Genomic DNA, 18460 nt, shown 5'->3' with positions numbered 1-18460 from the left:
CAGGGTTCCGGTGAGAAACGGAGACAGCTGAGGAAAACTGAGCGAAGCCTGACGCCCCTCCCCACCTGAGGGACAGAACTGGAGCGGGTGGGGGGAGGGACAAGGGAGGGTGGATTTGCAAAGGAGATGCCATCCCTGTGAAAGGGACACCGGCCCTTGGGGGTTGGGTTGGGTCACTAGGAGAGACGCCTGAACAGCCGAAGGAAGGAAGGAGCCGTGGGAAACACACAGCCTCGGACCTCTGCCTCCTCCCTCAGGCTGTGAGGTCCCCCAGCTGGGCTGGGCGACCCTGAGATCCCAGGTCAGCGATCGATCGCAGGCGGATCACTGCGCCCGGGTCACTGCGGACCTCCAAGCTCCGCCCCACCCCCGGGCCTACCCACAGGTTTGAGGACCAGAGGGCCGGACGCCCTCCTCCCTCCCCCGCAAGCTCTCTGCGGGTGGGAGCGTGAGGATGCACCCGGGGAGAAAGGGGGGCAGCCTGCGTCGCCACGGCAACTGGGCGGGTGGCCGGGTCTTGGAGACTCTATAGGGAACCAAGGAGAGAGCGAGGGAGGGGGCCCGTGGGCTCGGCGCGGGGGCAGGGGCGGGGGCTGGGTTTCCGGGGTGGAGTTGGGGAACACCCGGCAATTATCACTGCAGGTGCCCGGTGGCTCCGGGAGCTCGTGTGTGTGTCAAGTTTCCCGGGGTGAGTGTGTCAGCGCGTGTCTGGGTCTGTGCATGTGTGTGAGCGTGCGCACGTGGGCACAGGCGTGTGGGCGCGAGTGCCCGTGCAAGATGCGGGTGCCAGCCTGCGTGCCCGGGTGTGCGTGCACTCGTGTGCGCTTCCAAGTGTGCCCGGGGGGCGCCGGCCGGAGAGTCCCGGCCGCCCCTCCCCGCCCCTCGCCTCCCGCGCCCGCAGTCTCAGCGCCTCCACCTCGCTCACCCCCTCCTCCCGCACTTTTCTCCTCTCCCTCCCTCTCCGCGCACAGCCGGACTCCGCACTCTTCTCGCTGGCTACCCTGGGAATCGCTGGCCGCCACCGCCCAGCCTGCACCCGCCGTCCCCCCAGTGCTTGCGCACCTGTTGGAGGCACAGAGACAGGTGCAGGGGGCTGGGCCGCCGGGGGCGTCAGGGGGAGGGGAGTGTGTGCGTTAGGCTGCGTGTGCCCACGGGGCTTTTCACCTCTCCCGAGGCTGCAATTTCTGGCTCTAGAAAGCCAGTCTCAGGAGGAGGCATCTGAGCTGGGGCGGGGGTGGGGGGGTGGGGGTGGTGGTGGTGTCTCACCTTGGGCTGCAGTGGGTGGGGGACCAGGCACGCAGGGAGCTCCTGGGGCAGATTGGACAGTGGGGAGTGAATGTCTAGAGGGGTGGGCGACACCCGGACCAGACAGGCGCCTGGTGCAGAAGGATGGATAGAGCCTCAGAGAGACAGAGGAGGGGCTTCGGGGAGTAGGCAGGGCCCAGGGGCAGACGGAAGGCCAGAATGAGGGGCAGGAGCTAGGAAGATGACAAAGGGACCATCCAGAGATAAGTGGGCAAGGCTGAGATGCAACCGGGACCTATCTGGGGAGAGTGGAGCAAGGCTGGCGGTCTGGAGGCCCCGAGCCTCCTGCCTGCTCATCAGCTGGCACAGGCTGACCTCTCTCTGGACACCTAGGAGGGGAGGCCACAGACCAGGGAGGTTGCTGCCTGGCCCTCCACCGGCAGACTGTGGGTATAAGCAGTGGGCAGTGCACTGGCGCCCGCTCTCTGGAACTTGAACCTCCCCCCCCCCGCCCCCCAGGGGTGCTGCATGAGGGGCCGCAGGGGTGACCGTATGAGCATCAACATCCAAGAGCACATGGCCATCAACGTGTGCCCGGGGCCCATCCGGCCCATCCGCCAGATCTCCGACTACTTCCCCCGCCGGGGACCCGGACCCGAAGGGGGCGGCCGGGGCTTTGGGGAGGTCCCTGCCGGGCTGGCCCCCCTGGCCCTGGCGCCCCCTGCAGCCCTCCTGGGGGCCACCACGCCGGAAGATGGAGCTGAGATGGACAGCTATGATTCGGATGATACCAGTGAGTCGGGGGCTGGAAAGCCCCAGGCTGCTCTGGGGGCCTCCTGGCTGGTGGGAAGGGGACGGGCCCTGCTGGGTGTGTGAGGGGGAAGCAGCAGCGGGCGCTGTCACAGCTGCAGTCACTGTGGAGATTACAGCTTCAGCAAGGCTCAAGATTCAATATTTCTGCTGAGACACTCCACCACCCACACAGCCCCGGCGGCAGCAGCCCAACCAGGGACCCAGACGCACACACTCGCGGCGGCCAGACACAGAGCCCCGCACACACAGCCGGCCTGCCCACCGGTCCCGCACACACACCTGTGTGACACTGCCTCACGCCGCCTCTTCCCTCTGCTCCAGCTGCCCTGGGCACACTGGAATTTGACCTTCTCTACGACCAGGCCTCCTGCACTCTGCACTGTAGTATCCTTAGGGCCAAGGTGAGTGCCTGACCTCGCAGCCCCAGCTCCGTTTGCTCCCACCAGGAGGGGTGGGTTTCCATCCTCCTTCCCCTTCTCCACGCTGGACCCCTGCTCCCCTCTCCATGCACCCCCACAACCCCGGATCCCTTCTTCTTGGCTCTCCACACTCTGCAGGGGGGGGTACCGGGAGCTCACTGCCTCCCCCCACCCCCCAGGGCCTCAAGCCCATGGATTTCAATGGCCTGGCCGACCCCTACGTCAAGCTGCACCTGCTACCTGGAGCCTGCAAGGTAACAGCTTCCGCCCTCCCCTAGCCTGACCCAGCTGGTGGGTCTGTCCCCAGCCTTCCTTGGCTTTCAGCCTCTGTGGCTCTAGAGGACATGTACTGAGAACTCTTTGTCCCCACACCTTAGGCCAATAAGCTGAAAACGAAGACGCAGAGGAACACGCTGAATCCCGTATGGAACGAGGACCTGATGTACAGCGGGATCACAGATGACGACATCACCCACAAGGTGCTCAGGTGAGGGGCCCGTCCCCCCTGCTGACCGGCACCCCCCCCCACAGCTGTCCTTGGAACCTTTGGTTAATCCACCTCCCATGAGCCCCTCTCAGATAGAGGCGCCCCAACCCCTTAGGCAGCACAGGCCAGAGGATTTCCCTGGCATTCCTACCCGCCCCCAACATGTCCTACTGTTCCTCCAACAGAGGACTGCCCTCTCCTGATTGACGGGGGTCCATTACTCCTGAGTTGTGCCTGTTGTCTCTTCTACCTGGAAAGCGCTCCCTCATCCCCTCTTTCCGCCACCCTAAATGCTCCTCATCATTTGAGGCTCTGCCTCCTGAAAGCTTTCCCTGGTCACTGACACCCCTTCTCAGAGCCCCGGACTTAAGCCAGACGTAGGCAGCGGACTCCTGCCCATTCTGTTGCCTCTGTTCCCCCAACATCTCTAAGGAGTGACATCTTAGGGGACAGGAAACTTGCTCCGTCATCCCAGGAGGTGGAGCTGTGGAGAGTCCTCCCAGGCGAGGAGTGAAGGGCAGCAAGACCCAGGCTCCTGGGAGAATGTCTCCTTTGTTTTTGGGCAGTAGGGAGCCATCAGGGCAGGGGCACATGGGTCAGCTCAGGGCTGTTTCCCAGAGGTCACCTTGGTGCTGGGTGGGGGCGGGCTGGAGGGGAGGCGGAGGTGGAAACCAAAAAGGCTGGCCCGTGTTTCAGATGTTGGAGAACACGGCCTAAACCACTGAGTGCTCACCAGTGCCCGGCCCTGCGCTTCGCGTGCTTCCGTTTCTTCCTTTCACTGGGTCCTCACTGGGTCCTCGGAAGATCTGTAGGAGGGTGTCCTCCTCTCCATTTCAGATGTGGGAATCGAGGCTTAGGGCGGCAACTTGGCCAAGGTCACACGGTTGCTAGGAAGTGGCAGAGCTGGGACTTGAACCAGGAGTGTCACAGCGGCAGGAAGGGCAGAAGGGGAAGGCAGAAGTCAGAGCAGTCCTTCCGTCTCTCTGGGCTCCCGCATCTCTCCCAGGCTGGCTCCCCGCGCCCTGCAGCACAGGAGCTCCAGGGGAGGTGTGGGTTCCTTGTCCGCCGGCCCAGGGCTCCTCCAGGCCGTTCTGGCGCTCACACCCTGAATCTATGACCCACATGCGCCGTGCACACCCTGTGCACAGTTAGCTGGATCCATCCGCAGGCCCTACATGGAGGCGGGGATGAGGAGGGTCCCCAAGAGGCGTGAGGGCTTCCGGAAGTAGCTGAGCGGGTCCTCATGGGCCTGGGCAGCTGGAAAGGGGGGGCCAGAGGAAACAGCGTGAGTGAACGCGTGCTTCTCAGGCGCCAGGCATGGGCTCACCAGCCTGAGACGGCCCGTTTTACAGGTGAGGTGCGGGGTGTTGGGGGCAGAGCTGGGAGCAGCCCCCCAGTGCTCAGGGTCCAGCAGACGCCCTTTCTCTCACACTGAGGGGGGCCCTGACCTTGCCGTTCCCCGCCAGGATCTCCGTGTGTGACGAAGACAAGCTGAGCCACAACGAATTCATTGGGGAGACCCGTATACCCCTGCGCCGCCTCAAGCCTTCACAGAAGAAGCATTTTAATATCTGCCTCGAGCGCCAGGTCCCGGTCCGTGTGTGCGGGGCGGTAGGGTGCCCACGGAGGGATCCCTGCGCTGGCCAGGTTTCCAGAATCTTCTCTTTGCCCCCCCCCCCCCCCCAGCTGGCTTCACCGTCTTCCATGTCGGCAGCACTGAGGGGCATCTCCTGTTACCTGAAGGAGGTGAGCTGCCTCCGGGGGACCAGTCTGGTGGGCGGTGGTGGGGATGCAGACTGACCCCCGTGTCTGCCCCAAGCTGGAGCAGGCGGAACAGGGGCCTGGGCTGCTGGAGGAGCGTGGACGCATCCTGCTCAGTCTCAGCTACAGCTCTCCACGCCGGGGCCTGCTGGTGGGCATCGTGCGCTGTGCCCACCTAGCTGCCATGGACGTCAACGGCTACTCTGACCCCTATGTCAAGACGTGAGCCCTTGCCCTGCCCCGAGGCCCACCCTCCACTCCCCAGGGAGCCTGATCCCTGCCCTGTCACCCTGGGGCCTGGCCTGTCTCCCCCCACCCCACTCCCTGCCTTGTCCCACCTTCTCTGCAGGTACCTGAGACCAGACGCAGATAAGAAATCCAAGCATAAAACAGGTGTGAAGAAGAAGACTCTCAACCCTGAATTTAATGAGGTAAATGCAGCCGGGACCAGAAATGGAGGGGAGCGGGGGCTGGGGGCTGGCACTTTCACAGACAGTGTGGCTTGACCTGTCCCAGGAGTTTTTCTATGAGATGGAGCTCTCTGCTCTGGCCACCAAGACGCTGGAAGTCACAGTCTGGGACTATGACATTGGCAAGTCCAACGACTTCATCGGTGAGGGAACAGCCTGCTGGGTGGTACTGACTGGGGGGGTGGGGGTGGGGCCCAGTGGCCCTGGGCTGGGCCCTGATGCCGCCTCTGCGGCTCCACAGGTGGCGTGTCCCTGGGGCCAGGCGCCCGGGGAGAGGCCCGGAGGCACTGGAGCGACTGTCTGCAGCAGCCAGACACAGCGCTGGAGCGCTGGCACACGCTGACCAGCGAGCTGCCCCCTGCAGCCGGGGCCCTGCCCTCGGCCTGAGCCGCACAACGGATGCCCAGCACAGGCCCCTAGGGCCGGGTCCAGCACCCAACCTTCGCACGAGTGTGTTGCACGTTTACACGGGGTGGATGCCCTGCCCCGCACTACCTGTCTTATTTTGTGAGGTCTCTGTGACCGTGGGTCTGTCTGCTTGTGAGGGCCGTGGGGATCTGTACTCACATATGCAAACTTCTTCTGCCTGACTCGCTGCTACACCCCAAATATGCAAACACCCATCCTGTGCACACCTGGGGTCCTCCTGCCAGTGCCCCTCCCCCAAGGCCCCAGCTGCTGCTGTTCTCTCCAGCCTCTCCAGGCTGCCCGTCCCTCCACCCACAGGGAGGAGGTCGGATTAGGGGGGGTTCGGAGGAGGAGCGAGTTTCCAAAAAAGAAAAGGACAAAGAACAAAGAAGAGCCACTCACTCCTTTAATACAGAATCTTCAGTTCAAAAACACCACACCACCTAGCCCTGGTCAGCTGCCCTTTTGAATGGCGGAGGTGGGATTTGGGGGCGGGGGGCCCAGACTGCAGGGTCTCTGCCTCTGAGGTGATGCCCCCGCCACGCACTCACGTAACTGTCCCCTGGCTGGGCCCGGGACATGAGGGTAGGTCCCTGCCCTCCCTGGTCAGGGGTCCACCTCCCAGGGGACATTTGTGCATGTTTACTCCTTTTCTGACTGTGTCAGTGGCCACAGCATGGCAACTGGGCATCAATAAACGTTTCTGCGGAAGCTGGGGGCTCGTGCGCTGGGCAGAGGGCGTCACTCCGGGATGTCAATCACCAGGTCGTCGTCCCCGTCCAGGGCATCGTCCCCGCTGCCGGCATCGCTGAACATCTGCCGAGGGACTGCGCTCAGGATCGTGGGTGGGGGCATCTTGGGGGGGGGCAGGGGGGCCAGGGCGGCCCCCACCCCGGCCCCAGAAGCCCGGCCGGGGAAGGTCAGCGGCCCCCCCACAGGGCAGTCGGGGGGTCCCACCGCCATCTGCAGCAGGAGGGGAGAAGAAACACAGGGAGGGCTTGTCAGGGAGGCCTGGGACGGCAGGGAGGGTGGCACTGCCCCTTAGGGCAGCTCTGAGGGGTGGGGAAGGGGCAAAGGCTCGTTGGAGGGGAAGTGGACCCAGCCAGGCAGCCAAGCTGGACTCGGGGCCTGCCCCACCTCAGCCTCGTCAACATCAAACCAGCAAGCGCCTGGGGGTGAGGGGCAGCGATGGAGGAGGTGGGGGGGGGGGGGCCGGGCGCCCGGCCCTCAGGGCCCGAGGCGGCTGTGAGAGCCAGGCAGCCTGGAGGCCCGCCTGCCTGCTTGCCCGCCCGCCTCCGGGCACCTCACATACCCCTGGCTCCTCTCCCTCCTGCCGTGGGACTCACTGGCTCAGTGGAAGGTGTGCTAGGTCCTCGCCCCCCACCACGGGAGGCTTCTCACAGCGGGAGGGGCCCGTCCTTGGGATCCCCGCCTCCTCTCAGCTCACCTGGACTAGGACCAGCCTCCTAACTGGACTCCCTGCCTTCAGCCTCTCCCAGATCCAGCTCCTCCTCCAAACTGCAGCCGGAGTGAGCTCTCTACAACACAGACCTGAGCGTGTCACTCGTGCACCCGAGGACTCAGGCTCCTGGCTGCCCTGGGACAGGCCAGTCCCTCCACTGGGAGCGAGTGTCCTTTGCTATTTGTCAAAAGCCCTGCTTTGTTCTCCGTGGCTGGGCAGTGGCCTCTGTCCTTCCCCCCCCTGCTCCCCCGGCCCCACCCCCCGTCGTCCTTTCCATCCTCCCCACGGAGCTCTGTGGGCCTCGCGCTTTGCCTGGGGGCACAGACTGAGTGCCTACTAATGGGCCGTCCTGACCACGCTGGAAGGGAGGAGAGGTCACAGGTCCGAGGAGAAAACACTGCCGGTTCGCAGGGGGGCAGTGTCCTATCTGTCCCTGGGGCGGAGGTGGCAGGAAAGCTGTGTGGTCTTCAGTGGCCCTTCTGACTGTCTTAGCCCATTCGGCCCTCATGGTCTACTCTCTGCTTCTCAAGGAGCCCCCCCCCCACTGCTGCTCCTGGGGGACAAGAGGGGCTTTTACCTCGGGGTACAGGAGTTGGCCAGGAGGCCCAGCTCTCAACAACACCTTGCACGCAGGACCCGGCACCCACCTGCACCCACAGGCATGACTGAGAAGGACAGTGGCACAGGACTGTCCCATCCTTGCGACCCCCGCGTCCTAACCCTGCCTGAACCTCCTCTGGTGACCGATGGCAGCTGAGGAGCATCTAGGTATCACTAGGGACCAGACAGCACTGGGCGAAGTGCTTTCCCTCCCTGAACTCAGTTTATCGTCAGGGACCCTATGAGCAGAGAAGCAGCTGAGGCTCGGAGTTCAGGCACATGGACGCGCTGGGACCCAAACCTGGCCAAGTCCCCCGAGGCCGGGCTCTCTGCTGACCTGCTTGTCTCCACACCTTCCCCTCGTCTCCTCCCGTCTCCCCCGCATGTCACCCAGACACGTCAGTGGCCCCCATGCCCCTTACTGGACAGCAAGGTCTTGTCGCTCCTGCTACAGCGCAGACAGCACCCGGCCACGTCCCCGATTCCATCCACTCTGGGCTCACTCGTGACCTCTGCTTTGAGGCCTCCCCCCGGTGACCCCTTCCCCCTGGCCTCCCTCCCAGCCGACCTTCTCCCGCGTGTCCAGAATGGAGCTCGCTGACACTCCTCTACTTCTGGACCCAGCACCTCAGGAAGCCTCCGACTGCCCTCCATGCCCACGCCACGCCACGCTACACGTCCACCCATCTGTGCCACGCGGCGTCTCTGACCCTTGCTTTCCCACCACCCTGCCCTACACGCCGGAAGCAAAGCCCCTGCTAGGTAGCGCGAAGGGTCTATTACCTCCCCGTTTTCAGGCTGACGGGCCCAACTCACAGGGAGGAAGTGGCCGAGTGGGATGAACGCCAGAACCCGCGCTCCTAACCTCCACACGCGTGGCTTCCCATCTCACTCCGGCCAGGGCCATGTCTGCAGTCCACCCACCCGAGGGCTGTCCCCTCCGGCTCAGAGCTGGACGGCGCTGTGCCTGGGTCCCCATCACGCCTGGGCTCGGGGCGCAGACCTCTCGCCCTCTCCATCCACGCTCTCACCTCCGTGCTGGTGATTTCCACGTACGCACCCACGAGCCCCAGGCTCCCGTGATCCAGTGGTCTCGCCGGCACTGCCAACAGCATCTCAGCGTGTCCACAATCAAACGCCTCATCTTCCCCCCCAGTCCTCTCCCTGCAGCCGCTCAGGCCAAAACCCCTGGAGTCTCCTTGACTCCCCTTCTCTCAGCCCCCAAGGGTCGTATGGGGCTCATTCTTTGAAACAGACCGGTGATTCACCTTCCACCCTCTCTACTGCTACTTGGTGGACGGCAACACCTCCTCGCTGCCTCCCCACTCCCGTCCTGACCCAGCCCCTCTCTATTCTCCACACAGCTGTGTCCCCGATCTTGCTAACACATAAGTCACATCAGATTCCCCTCGGCCCCACGTCTCCGAGGGCGCCCCATTCATTCACAGCACAAGCCGAAGTCTTTCCCACACCTGGAAGGCCCTGCAGTTATTTCTCTGACCTGCTCTGATCATTCTCCCCACCTCCCTTCCTCCCATCACACTGACCTCCTTCCTGCTCCTGGAACAAGCTACCCCCACCCCTCGCCCCTCCCGGCCCCCAGGCCTTTGCACAGTCTGTTCCTGACTGAGATGCTTTTCCAGAGAGCCACGTGGTTTGTTCTCATTTCTCTTAAGTCTCTGACCAAGTGACTTCCCAGACCACCTACCACCGGTATCACCCCCACCCACCCTGGTGCTTACATCCTCTTTCCCTGACTCCATTTTCCTACACTGGTACCTATTTATGTCCTTCATTTTCCACCTCTCTCTCTAGAACGCGAGCCCCGCCATGGCAGAGGTTTGTCCGTTTTGTTCCCAACTGTATTTGTAGCACCCAGACAGGGCCTGGGACGCAGTAGACACTCCAGAAACACTTGCTCATCACACGTGGTTTGATCACTCTACAGACACAGAAGCTGAGACCCAGGTCCCCTGGTCTTAGCTGGTGCAGCCCTGACTTGCTTCCCGATCCCAGAACTCCGGCCCTCCTCGGGGCTGCTGGCCCCAGCCCCACTGCGGCAGTGACGGCAGGACCCACGGCATTTCCTCTCTGATCCCCAAGGCGGGTCCGGTCCCACATACAGCCTGTGACCCTGGACTTCTCTGACGCAACCCTCAGTATGTGGCCCTGGGCTGGGCCCCCAGCAGCCCCAAATCAGTCCTTCAAAGCTCTTGGACAGGCCCCAGCCCCCTTGAACCTCCCTCAACAGGCTGTCCTCCTGCCGCCTGGCCCCTCCCTAATGTCCCCAAATCAGGGTACCTTGAGTTTCCGGGGCAGGCGGGGCCGTTTCTCCCGCTTGGGCCTCAGGGGGCTGGGCTCGGGCAGCTGCAGGGCCAGGTAGTCAGAAGGGAATGGGGGGTAGGTGGGGGAAGCCAGCTGCAGGCGGGAGCGGGGGGATGGAGATGGGAATGGAATAGATGGGTGGGGGGGTGAAAGGAAGAAACGCAAACAGGAAGAATGGAAAAACAAGAGATGGTGATGAGTGTGGCTCCTGAGAACAGAAGGGGGCGGGACAGCAGCAGGACTCTGTCCTGGGGGCTGCTCTCCTCAGTCATATCTGTCCCCCATTCCTACACCACGGAACTGGGCAGCCCCGACTCACACCCCTCGGAGGGATGCTTGCGGGCCACACCCAGACTGAGGTCCCCGAGCGGCCGGCTTCACCCTGAGGCCTGGACCCTCTGCCCCAAGGACGCCCACTTCCCAGCCTTGGCCCCAACTCACCGAGCTCAGGTATGGGGAGGGGGCCCCAGAGGCCTGAAGGGGAAACCCTGTGGAAGGAGGCAGGGAGAGGCTGGAGGGGGAGGGGGCGCCCCCCAGTGGTGGGCTTCTCTTCCTGGAGAAAAGACAGGGAAGAAGTCAGAGCAGCCAGGAGACCCCTGCCCCGCCACCTCCCTCCTGGAATGATGGCTTCTTCTCACCTCTTGGGGGCTGGTGTGTCCGACAACTTGGGTGTGCCCTCTGTCTCACTGTTATCGGAAGATGCAGTGGCATCTGAGTCTGGGAGGGCGGAGGGCTGGTTAGTGGGGTGGCTGGGGGTCCTGTCTACCTCAGGGGTACAATCTCAGCTCTATAGAACGGCTCCGGGATCTGACTCCCCAGTCGGCATGCACAGGATGTTCTGGGGAGCCCAGAAATGCCCCAGCTTCTTACAAGGGCCTTTATGCCCGACTTCCCGCCTGGGCTCCTCCACGGTACCACACCTGCCGAGAACGTATGTGCTGTGCTCTGGCCCTCTGACCGGGCACTTTACGTTCGCCTCCCCTTGTCTTCATAACCATCCAAGGAGGAAAGCCAGGGCCTCACCTCCGCGTCCCAGATGAGGTCACTGAGGGCCACTGAGGCCGAGCGTGAGCTGTGGGGCTGGATTTGAACCCAGGGGTCTGACTCCTTGACTGTTTTACGTCACCCTCTCCTTATGCACCTCTAAGGTGCGTTTGGCTCCTGCCTCCGCTCCACTCCCTCTCCAGGGTCCTCTTAACCTACCTCACAAATCTCTATCTTGATCCACTGGCCCCAGTCCAACTGCCACAGGTCAAGCTACCACCCTGTCAAAATCAACTGGGCCGTCTCAGCTTCCTTGCAGCCCATCGTCCACTCTGACTCCAGAATGACCTAAAACGTAAGCCTTTCCGACGACGCCCCACGGCCTGCCTGCGAGCATTCGACACGCTTCTCAATGTGCCTCAACCTTTCTGGTCTCCCAACCAGACAGCGCTCGTCACATCATGCTCATCAATTTCTTCAAAAAAGAATCTTCTTACCTAGATCTGTGCCTTGAGCTAGATGGCCCAGCGTTCATTTAACAAATAACTGCTACGTGTGACACGTGTCTTTCTCAATCTCTCAGCTCAGGTATTCTTTAAAAAGCGAATTAATATAAATGTCTAATCACTACATCGTACACCTAAAACTAATATTGTATGTCAACTGTAATTGAAAAAAAAGCAGGCCGGCCCGGTGGCTCAGGCGGTTGGAGCTCCGTGCCGGAAGGCTGCCGGTTCGATTCCCACATGGGCCAGTTCAACTCCTTGAGTCCCGCAAGGGATGGTGGGCTCCGCCCCCTACAACTAACAACGGCAACTGGACCTGGAGCTGAACTGTGCCCTCCACAACTACGACTGAAAGAAGTACACACTGTTCCCCAATAAAGTCCTGTTCCCTTTCCCCAATAAAACCTTAAAAACAAACAAACAAAAAAACCCCACACTACTTTAAAAAAGAAAAAAAAAAAAAGAAAATTAAGAGCCACCTGAGAAGTCTTCTGGAATCCCTCAGGCCCAGTTCATCGCTGGCTCTTCCAGAACTCTCTACTCTCCCTTGTCACAGCTCTCCTTACACTGTACTAAGATGTGTCACGTGTGGGCGTCTCCCTGACCAGACGGGGAGCTTCTCCAGGCTGCGAATGGGAGCTTCTGTCTCCGGCTCATGCTCCTTAGATTAAACCCCTCTGACCACGAGCCTCCTGGTTCTCATGCCTCCTGTCCTGAAGTCGCCCTCGAGCAGGGAGTTAACTGGGGGACCTCAGGGAAGGAAGAGGCGGGTCATGAGAAGCCGGAATAAAACTCAATGTTCTGTCACAAGAGCTGGCTTCTACCTGGTTCTCTGACATTACCTATCACCTGCTATCCTCCTGTAATTCACAAACGAACGCTGTGTGTTCCAATAAAACCTTATTTACAGAAACAAGCAGGCTGGCTGTTTGCTGACTCTGCTCTAGACCAGTGTATAAAGGCACCAGACACGGGATCGTCTGTGACATGGCTTATGAGGGCTCCATGCTCGAACAGGGGCACAAAGGTCAACCTTCGGGTTTTTTCAATCTGTGGGTCTCAACTCATTAGTAGGTTATGAAGTCAATTCATTGGTTTGCAACCAGCATTCAAAGAAAAAAGAAACAGCAGTTAAAAAAAGTATCAGAAAAGGGTGGCTGGATGGCTCAGTTGGTTAAAGCGTGAGCTCTCAACAAGGTTGCAGGTTCAATTCCCACATGGGATGGTGGGCTGCGCCCCTACTAAAGACTGAAAATGGTGAGTGGACTTGGAGCTGAGCTGCACCCTCCACAACTAGATTAAAGGATAATGACTTGGAGCTGATGGGCCCTGGAGAAACACACGGTTCCCCAATATTCCCCAATAAAATTGAAAAACAAAAAGTACCGTGGTTCCCCAAAAATAAGACCTAGCCGGACAATCAGCTCTAATGCGTCTTTTGGAGCAAAAATTAATGTAAGATACGGTATTATATTATATTAATTGTATTATGTTATATAAGACCGGGTCTTATATGAATTTTTGCTCCAAAAGACGCATTCGAGCTGACTGTCTGGCAAGGTCTTATTTCCGGGGAAACAAGGTATCAGAAAAAAATTGTATTTGCAGTCTTAACGTCGTTTCACTCAATTTTGTTTTATAAGTAAGTGGGGACTCGGTTGTGATGTAAAATACATCGATTGTAAATAGTACTCAGAAAAAAGTTTGAAAACACTGCTTTACATGCTTTAGCCTTTCTGCTCTTCACACAACCTGGTCTGTTCTCGCTTCAGAGTATCTGCATTTATTATTCCCTCTGCCTGGAAACCTCTCACTCGTATTTTCACAAGATTGGTCTCTCCTCCTTATCTAGGTCCCAGTTCTAACACTATTCCTGAAAGAGACCTTTCTCGAACACTCTATTGAGACATTGCCTGCCATCTGCTTTTGTATGGTCTGCAAACGAATAATGGCTTTTACATTTTTAAATGGTTGGGATAAAAAAATCAAAAGAAAATAGTATTTCATGACACGTGAACCTTGTACGAAATTCAAATTTCGGTGTCCACAAATAGAGTTTTATTGAAACACAGCCATTCTATTTCCGTGTCACCTGGGATTGCTTTTGCCCTATGACAACAGAACTGAGTAGCTGTAACAAAGACCAGACCTTCTGCAAAGCCCAATATATTTGTTATCTAGCCCTTTACAGAAAAAGTTTATCAACCTCTGGTCTACTCCAACCACTACCACATAACCCCGATTTTATTCCTTTCAAATCTGAAATTCTAATGGCTTGCTTACTTATTGTCCCCGACTAGAACACAAATTCCAAAAGACTTTGTCCCTCTTGGTTACCACTGTGCCTGAAACACAGCAAATGTTCAGTAAATACGTGAGTGAACGAATGAATGGTACCGGTGGAAAGGCAAGTAACGAGGCTTAAGAACCACCACCAGCTGTGTCAGCCTCCACAGCCTAAAACAGGGGCCCGGGAAGCCTGCTGAAGTGTCGGGGACCCTGCCCTCCACTCATGTTTCATGACCTTGCTCACCAGAAGAGTCTTCATCCACGTTCTCGTACTGCAGAAGTCGATCTAGGAGGAAACTGAGGGAAGAGGCAGGGAGAACAAGAGCGCTCGTTCCCCTCCTTGGCCACGTTCTCCGCGGCCCCTGTCCCTTCTAACTGGCCCGAGGGATCCGCACACAGCCCCATACAGGCACCATGCATGGGTGGCCCCGTTACAGGACGGCGTCCACGGAGCCACGTTACCCGCAGGCCTCCCTCGCTCCTCTCCCCGCAGCCTCTCTCACCTCTTGTCCCGGGACACCTTCAGCAATTTCCTCTGTGCCTTCCTCAGTTCCTCCTGGAAGCACTCGTGTTCCTGCATCACAGCCAAGGTGCGCGCTGAGCCGATCGCGGTCGGTCCAGGGGCCCGGAAGCCGGCGACAGCCCACCCCATTCTGGACCCGTGGAGACACGGAGGTCCTGCGAGCGCCAGGCCTCACCCCCCACCAACCCAGCCACCCCAGCACTCACGTAGATGAGGAACTTGAGCTTCCGCTTCAGGTTCCGGTATTTCTTCTTGTAATCCACTTCGCTGTCCGCCGGCCCGTTCATGACCGGGCCTCGGAGCAGCGCCCCAACGCCAGCCGGGAGCCGCGACCCTCCAAGCCGGCTCCGCCCCGCCTCTCACGCCTCCACTTCCGGAGACTGTGTCCACGGGGACTACAACTCCCGGCGTACCCCGCGCCCAGGAATCGTAACCGCACTGACTGGCTGCCCTCTCAGGGAATACTGGGAAAGGAACGTTCCTGGGAGGGGTTACGCCGAAGGTGGCGTCGCAGCGACGCGATGACGTCATAAAGATGGCGGACGCTGGAGGGCGCTCTTACTTATTCTAAATGTGCCTAGCCTTTGGAAGCCCCAAGGTTTCCCCCAGGGGATTTCTAATCTTTAGGCGAGTGTGTCCCTTTTCTTCTGTCCTTCGAAGTCACCGCCGAGTCAGCGTTGGGGGTTTATTGCGTTACACCCAAAGGTTGTCGGCGGCGAGTCGGTTTCGAACGAAACTTAAAAAACGATCCGTTCTAAGAAAGGGAAGGAGCCGCGAGACCACGTCCCCCGGCCCCAACTGCCGGGAAAGCCAGTGCTTGTGTCTGGCAAAGTTTGCGCGCGGTCCAAGCGGCCCGCGACCGACGCCCAACGGTCCTCCTGACCACGCCACGACACCGCGCGTGCGCAAACTCCTGTCAAACGGGCTGACGGGAGCCCCGGAATAAAAAAAGGCGGGAGCCATCAATTCCCGGTGTGGCAAAATGGCGCGGGAGGAGGAGATGCAAGAGTTCACCCGCAGCTTCTTCCGCGGCCGCCCGGACCTCAGGTGCCCTGCAGGTGGGGGTTGGGGCCGGAAAGGGCAGGGGCGGGACCGGGACTCTGCCTTGACACGCGTCTCTGCAGCCAGCTCACGCACTCCATCGTGCGGCGGAGGTTTTTGGCTCACGCGGGCCGCGACCACCTAGAACCGGAGGAGAAGCAGGCACTGAAGCGGCTAGTGGAGGAGGAGCTGCTGAAGATGCAGGTGTGGGCGCGAGCCTGGGCTGCGGGAAGCGGGGTGTGTTGCCGAGTGGGGGCCCGAGAGGGGGTGGGGCAGACCTCCATCTTGATACCCGTTTTGCTCTCTTGATGCACACACAGGTAGATGAAGAGGGTGTCAAGGAAAAAGGGCTACGCCGCCGTGCCAAAAAGGCAAAGAGGGCTCACACCACTCCCTGCAGTGACCCGCAGAGAAAAAGGCCCCGTTTCAATTCGGAGTCAGGTTAGTCCCTTTGACATAGTTGATTTATTCCAAAAGTACTTGTGCATGTGTTATATCCCAAGGCACTGATTGAGGCCGTGAGGCGTCAGGAACCAGGAGCAGGGTGGACTGACAGCTGTGTTTCCTGCTGTCCTTCCCTCCATCTGTCACAGCAGGACTCGAGACACCCTATCCCAAATGGAGGGAGAAGGGACAGGAACAACTTGTCCCAACCTCCTCTTTCCACATTTCAGAGCCCAGCTCTGCAGCCTCCAGTCCAGACTGCTTCGGCCCCCCAGCAAAGAATGGAATGGCAGCAGCCGTCATTCTGGCGAAGGAGAGTCCAAAGCGAGCCTCCAAGAAGGCAGTTGAGAGCAGCGAGGAGGAAGAACAGCAGAGGGACCTGACTGCAAAGATTGGATTAGAGAAGGAGGCGGTTGAGAAGAGGGGTGAGGAGGAGGAGGGCTCTGCTGGAACCGGGAAGGTCTGGAAGGAAGAGAGCAGCGAGGAAGAGGATGAGGAAAAGGAGTCCAAAGGCAGGACTCGGAGGAAACCTGTGACAAAGAACAAGCAGGCCCCAGGCGTGGCCTCACGCAGCAGGAGGCAGTCCACGGAGGAGAGTGAGGGCAGCGAGGAGGAACCTGCTCAGAGGACGGGAAGCAAAGGCGCTGAAAGCCACCAGGAGAGTGAGGAGGAGAGTGAGGAGGAGAAGACCCAAGCCAAGAAGAAAGAGAACAGACAGGAAGCGTCAGCTTGGGAGGAGAGGAGTGCTAAGCGGAGAAGCAGGGCAGCGAGAATGCAGGGAGACTGTGGGGATGGAGAGGGAGAGGAGGAAAAAGCAGCAGCAGGCAGTGGGGACGACAGTGAGGGAGATGACCAGCCCTTAGGGCAGAGGAAGAGCAAGGACAGGACCAAGTGGAAGCGGGACAAAAGGCAGAGTGGAAGCAGTGAGGACGAGGAAGACAGAGGGAGGAGGTTGAAACCAGCTGCTAAAGGTACTGGAAAGACAGCCAGTGGTGAGGCCAGTGACTCGGAGAGGGCGCTGAGTGACAGTGAGGCAGGGGGGAGCTCCCAGGGGGACAGGAAGAGCCACTTGTCCAGAAAGAGCTCCAAGAGAAGCAGGACGCGCAGCTCCTCCTCTTCCGCAGACAGCAGCCCAGAACGCAGAGGCAGGAAGGTGAGGGTGAACGGAGGTGGGCTGGGGGGCCACAGGCACGGGAAGAGGGACCCTGTCGGGAGCCCAGAAGGCCTGGCCTCAGCCGCTGTCTCCTTGCCAGGCTAGGGGCTCTGGTCGCCGAAGTGAAGACCATCCTGCCGTGATGCGGCTGAAGCGCTACATTCGAGCCTGTGGTGCCCATCGCAACTACAAGAAGCTGCTGGGCTCCTGCTGCTCACACAAGGAGCGCCTGAGTGTCCTGCGGGCAGAGCTGGAAGCTCTGGGCATGAAGGGTGAGGCTGGGTGTGGCTGGGGGGCTGCAGGACAGGGCCTCGGCTGCCGGGGCAGAGGCTCATGAGCCTCTTCCGCCCCAGGTAACCCTTCTTTAGAGAAGTGTCGGGCCCTGAAGGTGCAGCGTGAGGAGGCGGCCGAGGTAGCCGCCCTGGACGTCTCCAACATCATCAGCGGTTCAGGTGAGGCTTCTCACACTCCCCAGGGACATGTGGGGCTTGGACTTCCCGAGACGACGACTGTCCCATTCCTTCCCCCCAGGTCGACCACGCAGATGCACGGCCTGGAACCCGTCAGAAGCGGTCACGCCTGGGGAGCTGTACCGCCGGACCCTGGACTCAGACGAAGAGCGGCCCCACCGCCCACCCCCGGACTGGTCACACATGCGTGGCATCATCAGCAGTGACGGCGACAGTAACTGAGCTTCCCCCACCCCCAAGAGGGATTTTCACTTGTAGAAAGCACATATATATCTATACATAGAGCACCCCCCCATACCCCAACTCTGCCTGTACAGAGCAGCGGCTTCCTCAGAGACGCAACCCCCAGGAACACAGTTGTTGGGATCCTACTTCTCAGTTTAAAATGTTTACAGGGGTTTCTATTTTGAGACTCAATAAAGGAGTATTTGAATCACCTCATCGAAACCAGTCTCCCATTCTCATTCCCGTGCTTGGGGCCAGGAAGCCGAGGAGGGGCCAGTATCCGGCTGCCCGTCCCCATCAGGTTCCCTGTAATCTCCTCCACATTCTCCAGAGAAGTCCCAGTCCTCAGACCCTGCCATCCTGTCTGCCACGAGGCTGTCAGAGAAGGTGGCTCTTATCCTCCTTCCTCCAGCCTGACCTGCAGGCCCCTCTGATCCCCCCCCTCCCCCCCCCCCCCCCCCCCCCCCCCCGCTTTTAGCTTATCTGATAACCTAAGGCCGCGTCATGAAGAGGATCTGAATACCTGGCCTTCAGAACAATGTGAAGCACAAAAATGAAATAACTTGGGGACAGCTGGTGTTTGTCTTCCTGTTTCTTACGAAAAAGGCACTTCATCCATGGGCCACTCTCTGGCCTTAAGGGGTGGGTCCAGCACCTACACCTGGCCAATCAGCGCCTCCCCAGGCCTCTGGCTACAGGTGGGGCCAGTGGAGTGTCTTCAGGACTTTGTGATTCTTGCTGTTGAGGTTGTGGCAGGATGTAAGCTCGGAGATGCCAGGGGCCTGGGCATGAAGTAAACTTTCTGAAAATCTTTGAAGCCAAAGCAAAGGGAAGC

At 59.8% G+C, this 18460-nt stretch overlaps 3 protein-coding genes across 7 annotated transcripts; 2 read left to right on the top strand and 1 right to left on the bottom strand.

Moving 5' to 3' along the window:
- The first annotated feature begins 310 nt into the window (after positions 1–310).
- On the top strand, positions 311–6314 carry DOC2A (double C2 domain alpha). Of its 3 annotated transcripts, none has more exons than XM_033101632.1 (12): positions 311–385; positions 972–1083; positions 1765–2038; positions 2380–2459; positions 2657–2731; positions 2855–2964; positions 4431–4557; positions 4651–4710; positions 4784–4947; positions 5075–5156; positions 5242–5338; positions 5437–6314. In XM_033101632.1, the coding sequence occupies exons 3-12, from the start codon at positions 1774–1776 to the stop codon at positions 5580–5582; spliced, it is 1206 nt and encodes a 401-aa protein (XP_032957523.1). In that variant the 5' UTR covers positions 311–385; positions 972–1083; positions 1765–1773; the 3' UTR covers positions 5583–6314. The 3 variants fall into 3 exon arrangements, with proteins under 3 accessions (XP_032957523.1, XP_032957522.1, XP_032957521.1); XM_033101631.1 differs by lacking the exon at positions 311–385 and adding an exon at positions 608–688; XM_033101630.1 differs by lacking the exon at positions 311–385 and having other exon boundaries at positions 979–1083; positions 4431–4551.
- INO80E (INO80 complex subunit E) lies at positions 5995–14737 on the bottom strand. 3 transcript variants are annotated; one of them, XM_033101635.1, is made up of 8 exons: positions 14499–14737; positions 14273–14343; positions 14014–14066; positions 10629–10707; positions 10432–10543; positions 9967–10083; positions 7051–7141; positions 6435–6566 (listed from the first exon to the last, which is right to left on the bottom strand). In XM_033101635.1, the coding sequence occupies exons 1-7, from the start codon at positions 14577–14579 to the stop codon at positions 7070–7072; spliced, it is 585 nt and encodes a 194-aa protein (XP_032957526.1). In that variant the 5' UTR covers positions 14580–14737; the 3' UTR covers positions 6435–6566; positions 7051–7069. The 3 variants fall into 3 exon arrangements, with proteins under 3 accessions (XP_032957524.1, XP_032957525.1, XP_032957526.1); XM_033101633.1 differs by lacking the exon at positions 7051–7141 and having other exon boundaries at positions 5995–6566; XM_033101634.1 differs by lacking the exons at positions 7051–7141; positions 9967–10083 and having other exon boundaries at positions 5995–6566.
- An 85-nt stretch (positions 14738–14822) lies between these two features.
- HIRIP3 (HIRA interacting protein 3) lies at positions 14823–17981 on the top strand. Its single transcript, XM_033101629.1, has 7 exons — positions 14823–15339; positions 15417–15537; positions 15654–15774; positions 16008–16930; positions 17031–17202; positions 17284–17382; positions 17462–17981. Exons 1-7 carry the CDS (start codon positions 15275–15277, stop codon positions 17620–17622), a joined length of 1662 nt encoding a protein of 553 aa, XP_032957520.1. The 5' UTR covers positions 14823–15274; the 3' UTR covers positions 17623–17981.
- Positions 17982–18460: the final 479 nt, after the last annotated feature.

Source organism: Rhinolophus ferrumequinum (genome assembly GCF_004115265.2).
Source record: "Rhinolophus ferrumequinum isolate MPI-CBG mRhiFer1 chromosome 15 unlocalized genomic scaffold, mRhiFer1_v1.p scaffold_54_arrow_ctg1_1, whole genome shotgun sequence".
NCBI classification, from domain to species: domain Eukaryota; kingdom Metazoa; phylum Chordata; class Mammalia; order Chiroptera; family Rhinolophidae; genus Rhinolophus; species Rhinolophus ferrumequinum.
The sequence above is the reverse complement of the archived record's forward strand: the minus strand, read 5'-3'. Positions and strand labels throughout refer to the sequence as shown.